Here is a 15,255-nt window from a genome sequence, read left to right as displayed (position 1 = left end):
TCTTTGCAAAGGTGGAAAATTACATAAAAACATAAAAACTGTTGCTCTAGGGAAGACTTCTCATTAAAGAACAGCAACCAAACAAGCACACATGAACGACTGTTCCACAGCTGGTGAGTCTTTTTTTTTTTTTTTTTAATGCAGAACAGCACAATCAGGGTTTGCACACACTTTGACATCCACCACCTTCCAAAAGCAATAAACACACATTAGAAAACTGTTTCTACGTTAATGTGCCCTATTATGTATATATCTAAACTTGTTAACGCACTGTGGAGAGGGTTACAAACTGCAGGATGCCACTGATTTTAAAGTAAGGACGTGCATCTAGAACATAAGTATAAGGAGTTAAGCTTATTTGGTATGTTGCTCTCTTAGCCATCAGTTCCTCCTAGTGGCGTTCTCCAGGCACTACAATTACCTGATGACCTGAATTCAGATTCAGCGATGTGTCCAGACAGTAAAACAGGAGACACACACAAGAAGCCTAACAATAAAATGATGTAATACTTGCACTTTCAAACATTGTACAAAGCCTCTCTTGTCTTAGTGCAATTAAGAATACCAAACCGGAAGAACACAGAGTACATTCCACACTGTGCTTTGCAGAACTCACATTTTATTTCCCACACTCTTAACATTTTGTTCTCCTATAGTGCAATAAGAGGGTTTTATAGACCATTCTATAAAGTCAAACTTAAAAAACAAACAACCATAATTCAAATTTTTAGGCAGTTGTTCCTAACAGGGTCTGAAGACTGTCCTATTTGGCATGATAAGAGTGCACACCTATATGTAATTGCTGAGTAATGTACTGCTGTTTGTTTATACCAACATATACCTCAGAAATAACAAATCACACATCCTACACTAACAGAACTGTTTCCCAAACTTGCCCTTGCTTCTTGCTAGCTGGGTGAGCTAGCAGAACTCTATTCCTGTACAGTAGCAGCAGTGATAATATGAAAATTCTAAAGACTAAAACTAAACATGTGCAATGAATTGAAAATAGGAAGAGTAAACTGCTAATAACTTGACAGTCCAGCTGAGTCCGTACAAGAGCACAGAGCTTCACTGTTCCATCCTCAATATGCCTATTCATGTATGATTTCTATCAACAGCATTCAAATTAACTATCCACTATCCCCAACTGTGTTGCACACCAAGATTTGTTTTCCAGTCACTGCTACATGGTTTTGTGTATTGTATTAGTTTTTATTGCTCAAGAACTGAAAAATACTATAAAAACAAAGTTTGTATAAATACATACCTTTTAAATAGTTGAGGGCAGCACCCACACAAGCCTGTGATACAAAAGTATTCATTGTTTTTTTTTACATTTAATATATTGGTATTGAACTTGAACAGTCCTTTCAGACTACTTATGTGGCTAAAATGCAGTGTTGTAGTGAATGGTGTATCTACAGATTTTTTAGCATCCTCTATAGGTAAGAATATATGTACCATTAGCAGTGCAGAAGATAGTTCCACATTATAAATTAAGTTACAGCACATATTATATTTTATTAGCAGAAGAGTATATTTTCCTACAGAAATCCTATCAGCTGTGTTAGCTGTCACCTTTTCAAACAACATTAACAGGTGGACATATTTTAATTACTGCATTTAATTTTTATCACTCAACTAAGAAATAGAAATGGGTGCATTTACAACCCAAGCACACTGCAGTATATAAGTCCATAACAATCTCCTTCCTTAAAATAAGGGTTAAAAAGTTTACCATATTTGTTAAGATATCAAATTTTAACCAGCTTGCGTAGCTTCTCAAGTGCCTGTAGATCCTAACCATATTAGACCAACACAGTGGATGACATAGGAAATTAAGAACAGAATGTAGCTGAGTTGGGGCAATACGGTCTGCCAAATACAGCTGTTTTTATTTCAAGTTGAATACCAGCACAAAGTTCTATCTACTATATATTATTAACTATCCTCACCACAGAAGAGCAGTTTAATTAGTAGTCTGGTATGAAGATTATCAAGCTGTCAAATATACTGAAGATATCTGTATGCACACACTGTTAGTTGCTTCATTCTTTACGTATATGGAGAGAACTATAGAATTCTGAAGAACAAAATCCTATGCAAAACTAACACACTACCTTCAAAAATCTGAGCAGCAGCAGCATATTTCAGATGTTGAACTAGTTCCATTGTATATGCCTGTACAACCAATGAATGTACAGATGTTATGGTATACCAGAGAGCTTGGCTACGTAGTTATTACACCAAAGCAAAAAAGATGGGATGCTTACCCATATCCTGGTCTCACTTGTGAAACTCCAGCAGAGCAGATCTCCAGAAGAGATCCTTCCTGCTGGCAGTCAGCTCTTAACTGGGTCTAGGAGAGGTGGAGCCTGGCTCCACCTCTTCCGGCAGCACAGGTGAATTGCCTTCACCTGTGCTCCTGTGGCTGACTCATTGCTCACCTCAGGTGATTAATCAGAGGTTCAGGCCATGATTCAGCAGTTCCCATACAATGCCAAAGAGTTACAGCAGCAATTAGAAATATATAAAATTAAGGAAGTCTCGTTACATATTAATAAATGATCAATATGAAAGAATTGAAAAAAATAAGCCATTCCTGTGTTAATAATTACTTGATTTTATTTTACAGTATATTTGTGACATTTTATGTACTATAACCAAAGATCAGGGTTGTTTACAAATATAATGGCTGCCATTTAATGTAAACAATTAAAAAGTGTCTCTAAATATTAAAATTTTACATCATTAAATTCACTTTTTGTGCCATCAGGTATTAGAGAAGAGGAACTAATTTAAGCAAAAATAGTTTTCAGAAATTAGATGTAGAAACCGAGAAGCTTGAATAGCATTTTAAAAGATCACTCTGCCCATCACTGTAAAAAGGAATAAAGCAAATTCTTTCACTGAAGTTGCAACTAATAGTCAAACCAGTCCATTTTTATTAAGGCTTCTTTACATATTATTGAATCCCATCATGCCTTTCATATTCCCAGCAGCACCTTGTTGGAACTGTCTCATCATTGACTGCAATCCTGCCATGCCACCTACAGAAAATAAGCGAGAATACGGATGTGTTAATTAGTTTTGAAGCACAGCTATCTTGATTCAAAAAAGCCCATGTGCTGTAAAGAGGCCATTTTGGTAATATACGAATGAAAAACCAAGACTCAACCAGGCTTAGATAACTATCAAAATATAGGCATCTGACAAAGAAATTACAGGAGGATCTACAAACAAGGCTTAGTAGATTTTAAGATGACCTCTTCATTAAAATCTTGACAAAATAAAAAATCTTTAAGGAATTATCATTATCAGCATGCAAGACTTGAATATGGAAGTTTTTACTGAAAGATGTTAATGTGAACATTACTTATCTGAGGCAAACCCTGGAAGAAGAGAGAGGTTCAAAAATGCACTTTAAAATAGACATGCTTGAAGTGATTCATTATTTTGTCAGACACTACTCCAACTGCTCATTTTGAGACCTGAATCCAAATGAAGAGTCTAGAAAAAGCATTTCTAAGTGCAAAGTATTCATAACACAGCAACTAAGCTTTCTGATTCTTGTTAGAAGGCATGGAGACACTTAATACTGATACATAATGAACACGTTTTTACATCACCCTCAATTCCATAATATCTCAAATGGATGAAGCGTAACAGACCCTTGCTGAAGCCATAAAAAGGCAATGCATACCCATATGATGAAGGACTCTTGGATCCATCATCTTCGCCATCTGTTGGTTCAGCTTGGCCAGCTGTGATGGGTTTACATTCTTGGACATATCACCACCTTAAAGAAAATGGAAGAAGCAAAGTATATTAATGCACAAGGCTAAAAAAACCCCAAAATTCTGCATTATGTTTTTGTTTTATCTCCTCCTTCTAAAATCCACTTAACGATCAAAAGCTACTACATCAGTCAAAGTACTCAAGGATGAGCAGTCTCTGTTCTCCCCTCCCCCCCAGCAGACTCAAGTATCAGTATTAGTAGAAATGGACTCTACATTGGTTAAGCCAGAAAATACAATAGTTTTGACTGCCACATTATACATCAGCAACATGAAGAACAAAACAGCTCTTACACAAGAGCTTACAAACATGAAAATTAGTGAACTACAACTCAGTCCTCCTCTCATAATACACCTAATATACATTGAATTTCCTGTGTTCACATATCAAGTGGCCTCCACACTGTTTTACTTTCTTTTACCTTTGAAAAGTCCTTTGATACCTCCCATCTTTTTCACCATCTGTGCAAATTTAGTGTATTGGGTCAAAAGCTCCTGGACATCTCTAGTAGAAACACCTGAACCTCTTGCTACTCTTTGGATTCTTCCTGGCTGCTTACTGAATACTTTGGCACCATCTGTACTGTCAAGTTCTGCAATTACAGGAAAGGAAAAAGTAAGTTTTGTTACTGATTACAGCTGGTAGCAGAAATGAAAACAACTGTGCTGAGAATTTAGCTGAGCCAGAGAACAAAAAATAATTTTAGAAGAGATGATACAGAATTGTACAAACATAATTGAGAGTATTCTAGGGAATAGCTCTAAATGATTGTCCTTCGTACGTCAAATCACAGTGGAAGAAAAAGTTCCTAGAAACAATTTATTCTTTTAGCATAACCAGTCAAAGCCATATTTATAGGTTTAGCTCAAAGGTAAGAGTACACCTCTCCTGTAAAAGTTATGGATGGATTAGAAAAAGCACACCTTCCAGAGACCAGGCTGTATCACCAAGCATATCTGAGTGGGAGAAAGATACAAAGAAAGACAGTGACTCTGTGAAGATGAATGAAACATTTTCATTTGAAAGGACAGCATTAATAATTTAAAAAGCATAGCTACACTATGGAAAACAAAAATGAATTATCAACAGAATGCTTTCAAATTTTATCTAGCCTCCACAAGAAAGCAGCAGTAAGTATCCTCATAACCAGTGTATCTTTAAGAATGGACAGAAAGTTCATACAGCACAGGGATACATATGTACTCTTCACTATTTCTAAGAGTGAAATGTTCCTCCCACTCTTCCATCATCTCAGACACACACCCTTATGCCTACCTTGTTGCCCAAAACAATCTTTAGTCTTGTTCAAGAAAGAAAAATAGTGATTGAAATTTGTTTTTACCTTGATCATTCATACTGTCCATTATAGTCATCAATTTCTTTAGCCTTGCCATTGATTCTTGTTCATTGCCTTTACTCATAAAGTCAGTCCCAAAACCAGGAATCATACCCTGTTTTAAAATGCAACACAAAAGCTGTGTCAGAACAGGCAAAGCTAACTTTAAGAAATACAGACAAGACGTTTTAGTTCAGCAGGTATGTATTCCAGTAGACAAATAATTTTACCTTTTTGAAAAATATAAAGTACAGATTGTAGTATCAGTTTCAGTAAAGAATTTTAAGTTTACAGCAGAATTTTGTCAGCTATAAAGCAGAAACCGATAAAACAAATTTTAGGACAACTAACCAGGATCTGACTGAATGGTCCCATTTTCATGATGTTTTGGAATTGTTCATACATATCTCTTAGTGTAAACTGACCTGAAGAACAACAAAAAGAAGATTAGCAAAGGTTACGCTAACATTTTGCTGTTACTACCCTTCCTCAATTACTTTTTATATTTACAGGGTAAGTACTATACTGGATAAACAAGCAGATAAGTAAACCTCAACTAATAATACAGCTAAGCCATTTCTGATGGCACACACTTAAGAGTATTATGCTAGTTCATCTGCAATTACAGTTCTACTTGTCACTTAATGGAAAACATAGCTATTTCTTGCCCGAAACATTTACTAGAGAATGACCATTCTTCAGCACGCACTTGGAACAAGTTACTTGTCTACACATCCAAGCTTTGGAAACAACTTACCATGTTTGAGCTTTTCTATGAGTGCCTCGTTATCATCCAACTTTAATTCATTTACCTTATCTATCAATCCTTCAATATCACCCATGCCTGGAAAACAAAACCAAATCTGAAGTTGGCATTGAAGAAATCACACTTTAACTTTCAATTATCCAACTCAAAGTATCTTGCACACAGCTGCATGTAGTACATACCAAGAAGTTTGCTGATGAAAGGCTGTGTTTTGAAGGGTTCGAAGTCGTCTATGTGCTCACCAGTTCCAATAAAAATAATAGGAGACTTTGTAGCAGCAACTCTGCAGTGAAATATGTATATTATGAGACGACTTCTCAGCTAGAGATCATCAACACAACACAAACACAACATCAGCACAATCTCTTAAGTATCTTTCATACACCAAGTTATTAATGCAAAAAAAAAATATCCAGCATTTGCAATGGAAAGCGGGGAGTAGCTGGCAATACTTTTTCACTGCCAAGTTCCAGAACCGTCAGAGGATAGAAAGAAAAATAAGACACATCCATTCTATCTCTAATACTGGGAGGTCAGATGTTGGCTGACTTTGTTATCTGTTGTGGGAGGAACCCTAAAAATATTCTCACTTTCAACGCAGGAAAAAAACAGGAAAAGATATGGAAAAATATCAAAACCTTTAAAAGAATCAATCAGTAGCAATAACTTTAAATGAATTCTGTTTCCCATCTGCAGAAAGTAGAGAACAGACACAGCAGACAGCATATATGACAGCACATGACAGCAAGAACTTATTTCTGGTATTTTCACTTCGCTTTTAAGTTCAGTTTTCCATCACTGCGCTATAAATAACAGCAAAATACATATGGCAAATGAAGAATTTTAACACTTAACATCCAAATCAAACAGTGATTTAGCAAGTAGGTGTCAGATAACTGTTTTGACATATAATCTTGCTCCATGCAAGCTGTATCATCCAAAAGCAGCTGGAGGTGAGTCTAACATAGAAGCAGAAGATAATATCACATGTTCTAGTGAACAAAGGTTGTCAACATACAGTGTATGAGAAGCCCAACAAGAATGGACTTCAGAAAAGCATAACTGCTGATTTACCTTTCATCAAGATGCTTGACACTGAATTTAGAAATTTAATGTGCATCACAGATCTAGAGCCATTACATTTGATTAGCTAGAATTTCTAGCATTTCAGTAAAAAATTTGGACATAAATGAAAGGAAAATAAACATAACGTGAAAAGATTATTACATCCAATTTTATATTTATATTTTTAGTTAGGTCTGCTAAACAAGATGCAACAATAATTGTATTCTGTTCTGAGAAGACAGAAGTCTGATGCGACAATACTACTGCATTGGAAGTACATTCTAATAATTGATACTGAATATCAACACTGAAATTAGGATAAAAATAGCTACTTAAATCTCCAGATGCCCTGTAACTTAACAGAGATGCTTTCACTTGACAGGTTTCTGTGAAGCACTAACACATTTGTCCATCTGTGGCCAGACACCCCTATTATATCACAATACTTACGCACTAAGAGCGCCACCTCCTTTTGCATGTCCATCAAGCTTAGTCACAATGACAGAAGCTACATCTACTTTATCTTTGAAAGCTTTAGCTTGAGCTTCACAAGCTTGGCCAATGGAAGCATCCATCACATACACAATATTATCTGGTTGCTAGGAAGAAAAAAAGAAGGATTTTTTTCTGCATTCTTAATGTTTGTTGATGTATTACGTTCAGTAACAGAAGTTCTTGCAATACATTTCTATGAGCAGTATTACCTAAGGACCGCTTGAAAATGCTATATTATCATCTGCAAAAAAATGTTCATATACACAGAGTATTAAAAACATTCAGTACACGGTATTAAAATTTTGCAGTTCTTATGTTTTGAATGATTTCAGATAGTATGCGAGCCAGCAAGCTGATCAGCACCTACAAGCAATTAACATCTGCCATTTGTTTTTCTCATTAAAAACTTTAAGATGTCCACTCCTTTGAAAACAAGTTACCCAACAGCATGACTTGTATGGGAGCTGCCATATTGTTCTGCAAGACTGCAGAATCCAAAATTAGATATTTAGAATTCACACAAGAAACGCCAACTTCATTTACATATCCAACTTGCTGAACATTCTGTTTCAAGGCAATTATTTGTAACAATCACAGAAAAGGTTGTACACAAAGCTACAGAAACTTTTTTTTTTTAAAATCTAGTTTCGCATTGCAAAAATTCCGAAACGCAAAGTTCAAGCAGGAATTGTAGTCTAGTTAAATGCAAGCATCCTTAAATTACAGATCCAACAACTAAAACTGACTCAGTGCTATTAAGCACTGATCATCTCTCTCATTTATTCATATCAGCTTATAATTTTTAGCTTATTCTAGATGTTAGAAGTGCTTCCCGTAGACTGAAAACCACATAGAACACTAGGAAGTAAGCAATTAATTGCAGTTGCATTACTATAACAGTAGTGAATGTATTTCTTGAAGCTACTCACTATGGCATTAGCAACTTGTAGCATCTCTTCAAACAACGAGTCTTCCTGTTTGTGACGTCCACTTGTATCAACAATGATAATTTCAAAGTTTTCATTCTTAAATTTCTCAACACCTTCTGATGCAATAATTACAGGATCCATTTCTGTATAACTGATCAAAGAGAAATATCATTACATATGCAATTCTTTATTCCCAAATTAAACCTTTTATCGCTTGACTGTAAACTTACTAACCATAAATCTGCTTGGATTTCAAGATTGACTTCCTCTCCTGTCAAGCCAAAACTGATTAAGGTTACACCTTTCTAAATCATTTACCCTTACTGTTCAGTGAACTGAAGTACAAAGGACTGTCGCATCTACTGAAGACTGCACTAGGCCCTGCTAGTCCTTCTCTGAAGCCCTAGTTCATCTCCATGAGATGGCAGTGCAGCTCTGAGGCAAGAAGGCCAATGGTCTCCTTTGCTGCACTGAGAAGAACATTGTGAGCAGGTCACAAGGTTTTTCTACCCCTCTACTCAGCTCTAGTAGGGCCACAGCTGGAGTACTGTGTTCAGTATTGGGAACCCAGAACAAGAGAGACAGTTTGCAAAGGTGCCAACTGCAACACAGGAACTTCCAGATGAACATGAGGAAAAATAATTTACTGAGGATGATAGAGCACTAGCATTGGTTGCTTGCAGAAGTTGTGGATCTCCTTCTCAAGAGATGTTGAAAATCCATCTAGAACTGATCTTGTGCAACCTGCTCAAGCAAGCTGGGGGTGGACTAGATCTTCAGAAGTCCTTTCCGACCTCAACCACTCAGAACAAATGTTAATATATTATATATATACACAGATGTATGTATATAATAAATATATATAAATAGTTAAGCAACAGTGAACAGGATTTTGTAAGATATTCAATAAGTAACAATATATCATTAAAACTGCATTGCTCTCCAAACTGGTTCTGAGAGATGCTTACCTCCCATAAAAAGGAATTCTTGCTTTTGTTGCATTCTGCTTTAATTGGTCAAATGCACCTGTAAGACAGGTATGGTCAGGGAAATATTAAAAAAAACACACACAAAAATAAGCGTTAGAGAGAGAACTATATCATTAGTAGCTGTTTGTATTACCTGCTCTGTATGTGTCTGCACATATTAAACACGTCTTCCAACCTTTCCTTTGATAGAAGTATGCTAACTGTTAAAAAAAAAACCAAAACAAGTGGTTACACCAAAATCCCACAACAAAGTATAACACTATGTAATGGCTTAAAGTACAAACTGAGGACAAAGTCAAACCAGCCTTGGTATACCTGTGATCACTTAGTAACATCATACAACCATCAAGTGTTAGCATATTGGAAAAGCATGATATACAAGTGACTGTTCAATTAGACAAAAACAGTGGCTTGACTCTCCTTCTGATTTCAGTTTCCTGAGCTAAGAATAGCCTCTGTTTCTATTTTATTAGTTCTTAATAATGCAGATAGAATTAGCTTTTGAATACTAGCCAAAGTAGTAAGTTATTAACTACAGCAATGGCTAAAACTTGAGCATTTCTTTGCTTTTTTACTTCCAGAGGAACACAGATATTCCAATCACAAGGATATGTTTCAAAGCAATGAATAGAATCCTTACTATTATGTAACACTTGCAAGCCTCACTAGTACAACAGATTCACAGAACGGTTGATTCAATTGATTCACCCAAATAAAGACTTCCAAGATATATTTTCCTACAGAAGAACCAGGAATGTCTTACAAAATCAGAGCAGTGATATATTTAGCAAGGTCTACATATAAATCTCTCTGAGAGCAAGTGACAAAAAAAAGGCAAGAAGTACACATTGGTCTTTTCCCATAGGACAATTTTTTCCTCTTCAAAAAAAAAAAATAAAAAAATCAATAAGTTAAGTTACAACTGCTCTGAATTGAGCATCCTTTTTTAGTCTTGAAAATATAAACCTAAAGTCCCTAAATAAACTTGCAGCTAGAACAGGTTTCATACCATCCACTCATGCTTACCTGGGATACTTAACACAGAAGTCAACTTATACTAGTTCCCCTAAACAGGCAATAGAATGAGAAAAGTTCCACTCAGTGCATCTTAAACCCATGAAGTATGGAGTGGAAAGAAACTATTATCCATATATAATAGTTTCATTAAATGTGCAACTTAAAAAATCTTGAAGGAAGCCCTGCAACTATAAATAAGCTCCAAAAGAATATTACTTTGGACATTCATATCATCTAAGAACCTCCTCTACAAAAGTATTTCTATAATGTAATCAGTAATAAAAACAGCAAGTCACAAGTACATTGTACATTAAGTGTTCAACAACACTCTCCTTCACCAGAAAAAAAAAAAACAACAGAAAATCCAAACACATTCAGTGCAAGTTACCTTTGAACAGGTTGTCGTTTTACCACTTCCTTGCAAGCCAACAAACATTATAATGTTCTGTTTTCCTTTGGTAGGTGTCCATGCTTTAACTCCAGGATCTACAAGCTACAGAACAAAGGGGTCTGTGTTGCAAAACTGAATTTCAGAGACTTATAACACTTAATGTCATACTTGGCCCTGATCAGTGCCTGGTTTCACATTCAGCAAAGAAAGCAAATTTTTTGTATATTTGGGTCTCAATTTTTTTAGATGCTTTAAATTCACAATGAACACACAGATCTTTAGTATATAGTATACATAATCATTCTATAACAGGTGTTTTTTTTTTCCTCCCCATAAGACTAAGCACCAAAGGCAAGTGAGCCTATATATATTGAATATAAAAATGAACATAAACATAACCTCCACCCCAGCATCACTGCACAAAGATGGATCTCTTCTGGTGAGAATCCTACAACATAGAAGACTTTTCAGGCTTAGTCTCTTCTGGAATGAATAGGAGCATGCATTCCACAGAGCCAGTATGCATGATCACAAACTACAGATGAACAGAAGACAACATTTAATAGGAGAGAGGACAAAAAACTGATACCAGGTAGGGACTTGACCGAACAAGCAGATGAAAAGTTGCCATAGAAACTGCCAGATTGTTAGTTGTACTTTTTCAATGTTTTGTAAGTAGTTTGAACAAATCTTCCCTAGAGTAGCAAAGGTATACTGCTAGGACAACCAAAGACAGCAGTTCAGGAGCTCACAGTCCCTTATCCTTATTTTGCCTTTAAATTTATTTGAAAAGAATAGCTGAACTTGAAAGTTAGTCTAGAAGATACACTCAGAAAGCAAAGTTCCAATCAGAAAAAGTACTACCATTTGCATAGGAAGTAGCCTTAGAACAGAAAACCTGACAACCCAAACAGACAGAACACCTGTTGGTACTGTACAAGAACCTTAAAACTTTGCTTGCTACTGTACTGCTCACACAACACAAGCTGTACAAGAAAAGTGACATAATAGAATTCTGAAAGTCCTACTTTAACAAGTTCTTTAAAGACAGCATGCTGAATCATTTTTCTCTTGTTAAGGCCAGATGCCATTTCTTCAAGATCAATTGCAGACCTGAATTAAAGAAAACACCTTTAGTAAAACTGAAGCCATGAAGCACTGCTATAACTTACAGTATCACGTTAACCTATTAGTAAGCGAAGTCTCTGCAAGTGGAACAGCAACCTGATTTGCCTCCAGTTTTTAGGTACAATGTATTCAAGAAGTGACATACACTAGAGACAACATCTTAGTATGTAGCACAAAACCAGGTTTCCAGTGTACTTGTATCTACTTGACTTACACATCTCAAAATAACAAGGTAACAGTACTGAGCATTCGGGCAGATCTACCTATAGGCAGCACAGAACGTTGGAAGACGAGGTGCCCAGGCTCTAAGAGCTAAGTTTACTATTCCACTCAACTGACAATGTTTTTTTTTTTTTTTTTTTTTTTTTTTTTTTTTTTTAAAGAAACACCCCAGCAATTGGCTAAACCCGAGGAAGATTATTTTGATACAGCTGGCTAGATGCTGTTTGAAACTGATTTTTTCTGTTAAAGTGAAAACTAGGGTTTAAAGGTAGACTGGACATGTCTAAGAAAGTCATATACAAATTAGAAGTTATTCTTCCATAACGTCAAACTACGATTTTTACAAACATTAAAATTAAAATTGATGTTGATTACTTACTTGACATTTTCTCTTAGTTGCTTCACAAGTTTAATATTAACATCAGCTTCCAGTAATGCTGTGCATACTTCTTTTAACATAGCATTTAAAACCTTTGGAGTATAAAGGAAAAATGGTTTTACAACACACAACGTTGACTAACTCAGTATTAGTTTCCAATAACAATGAGAAAGTATATTTATGATACACTAAAGGCTTTTATGAGTTAAATGCACGTGGTCTTATTGTTATATTGACTGCCACTAAGTCTATGCGTTTGCTCATATGCAAATCAAGTTTAAATCTGAAAGGGAAAAGGAAGCACCTCAATTTGTCACCTGCATTTTCAGCATAAACTGTACTGCTGCTCTGCAGCTGCTCTGGTTTTTCAGGCAAAGGTGGAACCCAGATCAGTAGCCATAAAATGTTTCACTTTGAAAAGTCTTGAACAAAACATTTTTACTTTTTTTTTTTAATTAAGTAACATCTGAATAAGCAACCTCATTTGCACGGCTTGACCTCTCACAGGAGAAAAGCTTTTATTAGAAAAAAAAAAAGCATTGGGTTGTATTAGACTCTGTTGTTTTCTAGCTTAAGATGTTCGTCTTGCACAACCTCGCCTTGCCTGTTGGTAAGCCTATTTTTTAGTTACTTCAGGCAACAAAACATATTTGTCTACCTGAACTTTCTAGCCATTTACTCAAAAGCAATTTCAAATCATCGTATCCTTTACTTTTTAATCTTGCCATTCAGTCTTTACAACATTTACCATATCGAAATCTTAATTAAAAAATACAGACTATCAAGTCAAATAGCTTCCAGAGTCACATGCTGGCTAGAACAGAAAGGCAGCAAACTTAGCACTCCTCTCATTTTAGGGTGCAAAACCTATACTGAAAATCATTTCTTCTTCCACAGTCCAGCTTCTAGCAATCCAGTACACGTCCATAACACAGCTGAACACAAACACTGGCACATTCTGCAAGGTCTCAGAGTAGTCCCCACCAGAACACAGACATAAAATGCCTTCTTCAGCATTCACCACTTCTGAATGTTACTTTCCAGGAGTACAGCCACCAGTCATGATGACCCTGGGAACATGGGGCCCACTATCTCTGAGGTGACTCTATATGCCTAAACCTAGCACTGAGTTTTGGCTATCAGGGGCTATAAAGCTCTAGCTAGAAGTTTTACTTGAATGATGAAAAGAGCTTGGGAATAATATCAACTCACTTTTTGCTTCTCATCAGCCCAATCTACCAGAACTTTGCTTTCCAAACGTTACAGTGCCATCATGCAATTGTTTTACATACCTCTTCGTTGATAATTGTAGCATTGCTCAGTGAGCGCAACGCTGAAGTAATTTTTCTTCCAAGATCTGCTAGAACCATTTTGGCGGCTTCAAAGTGACCTCAGAAGAATCTGGAAAACAATTTAAAAAATAGTTCTAAAACTAGTTGAAGCTATGCCTTCACAGAGGAATTTATTCCAGTACATTCTGGGTTAAGTAACCTGCTTTGCTCTCCAGAAAGCACAAGTTTGAACTCTTTAAGTATTATTTTTAGCAAACACTGGCCTGAAATTAATTTTAGGAAATCCTGATGGCCTACTTGAAAATAGAAATACCATCCTGCAACAAAAAATCATTTCATTGTCTGCTATACTTACGCCTAAAATTCATTGTGAAAAAATAGTCTAGACAGAATTCCAAATAGAACATGCCTCCTTATTTTCTTACCAGGATGATGTTACATCACAGACTTAAAGCCAAGCCAAAGAGCCTAGAAGCTATGCATTATGCAGAGACAACACAATCAGAAGCAGTACATTTTGCAAGCAGGAGGTAACACTGTTGATCAGTACTATTATATCTACCCTATTCTAAATCAAACCAGATTTCCCATGTCAACAGTCCCATAAACATACGTGTATCTTAACTAACAGAATTCATGCTGTGTTTTTAAACTTTTCTATTGGGAAACCAGACCATTTTCTGTTCCTTATAAACAAATCTTACATGCAAGCCCACGGTAATTTGACAGTTTGAAAAAGGAGTTAAAAAATAACTCCTAAAAGCTGCACATGCAAAGACAACATCTTAACTCACCCTGCCTCTAAATCTTTGGAAAAGGACAAACAAAAACTTGTCTCATAACAAAGCTGCAGCACCACAGTCACTGCAGAAAGTACTGCTTCGGGCTTCTCTTGTTCACCTCCTGATTTGGCAGCTGCTTTCAAACCACTCAGCTGAAATTCCCCCCCAGCTCAATGCTGAATTCAAACCTCACACCTGCGTTCTTCCTTTCAGACCTGAAAGCAAACTTCCCAATATGAAACCATGTGTAATCAAAGCAGCTGACAATTTTCCCCCCATATTCCAGAATTCTACAGATAGCTAAGTGCACAAGGTTAAATATTTCCTAACAAACAAATATTTTCGCAGCCGAACCGTCCTACAGACACAAAGACCCACTGTGCCAGAGCACCCAGCCAGCGGGCACCGCAACCAACCGCCCTGCAGCACGCAGCCGCGCCGACGGTATCCGCAGCAAGCTCTGACGCAGCGCCGCGTACCGCCCGGCACGGACAGAGGCCTGGCGACGGAACCCAAGGCTCGGCGGCCGCTGGAGGACGGGCATTCGGGAGCCAGGCGGCAGAAGTCGGGGTGGGATGTGAGCCGCAGCCTGATGAAACGCATTGCCCGTCCAGCCAGCGCGAGCCCACCGCAATCCGTCTGGACAGACAGCGGCGGCGTGCC

At 36.8% G+C, this 15,255-nt stretch overlaps 1 protein-coding gene across 2 annotated transcripts; it reads right to left on the bottom strand.

Annotated features, from left to right (window-relative positions):
- Positions 1–2,961: 2,961 nt before the first annotated feature.
- SRP54 (signal recognition particle 54) lies at positions 2,962–13,888 on the bottom strand (the record flags this gene model as incomplete). 2 transcript variants are annotated; one of them, XM_079537383.1, is made up of 15 exons in its annotated part: positions 2,962–3,053; positions 3,707–3,802; positions 4,223–4,393; positions 5,144–5,252; positions 5,489–5,562; positions 5,895–5,981; positions 6,086–6,186; positions 7,419–7,567; positions 8,393–8,543; positions 9,361–9,418; positions 9,515–9,581; positions 10,787–10,891; positions 11,818–11,902; positions 12,519–12,610; positions 13,811–13,888. In XM_079537383.1, 15 exons carry the CDS (start codon positions 13,886–13,888, stop codon positions 2,962–2,964), a joined length of 1,515 nt encoding a protein of 504 aa, XP_079393509.1. The 2 variants fall into 2 exon arrangements, with proteins under 2 accessions (XP_079393509.1, XP_079393510.1); XM_079537384.1 differs by lacking the exon at positions 4,223–4,393.
- Between the last annotated feature and the right edge of the window lie 1,367 nt (positions 13,889–15,255).

This window comes from Tetrao urogallus (assembly GCF_951394365.1).
Source record: "Tetrao urogallus genome assembly, chromosome: 6".
Taxonomy (NCBI): domain Eukaryota; kingdom Metazoa; phylum Chordata; class Aves; order Galliformes; family Phasianidae; genus Tetrao; species Tetrao urogallus.
The sequence above is the reverse complement of the archived record's forward strand: the minus strand, read 5'-3'. Positions and strand labels throughout refer to the sequence as shown.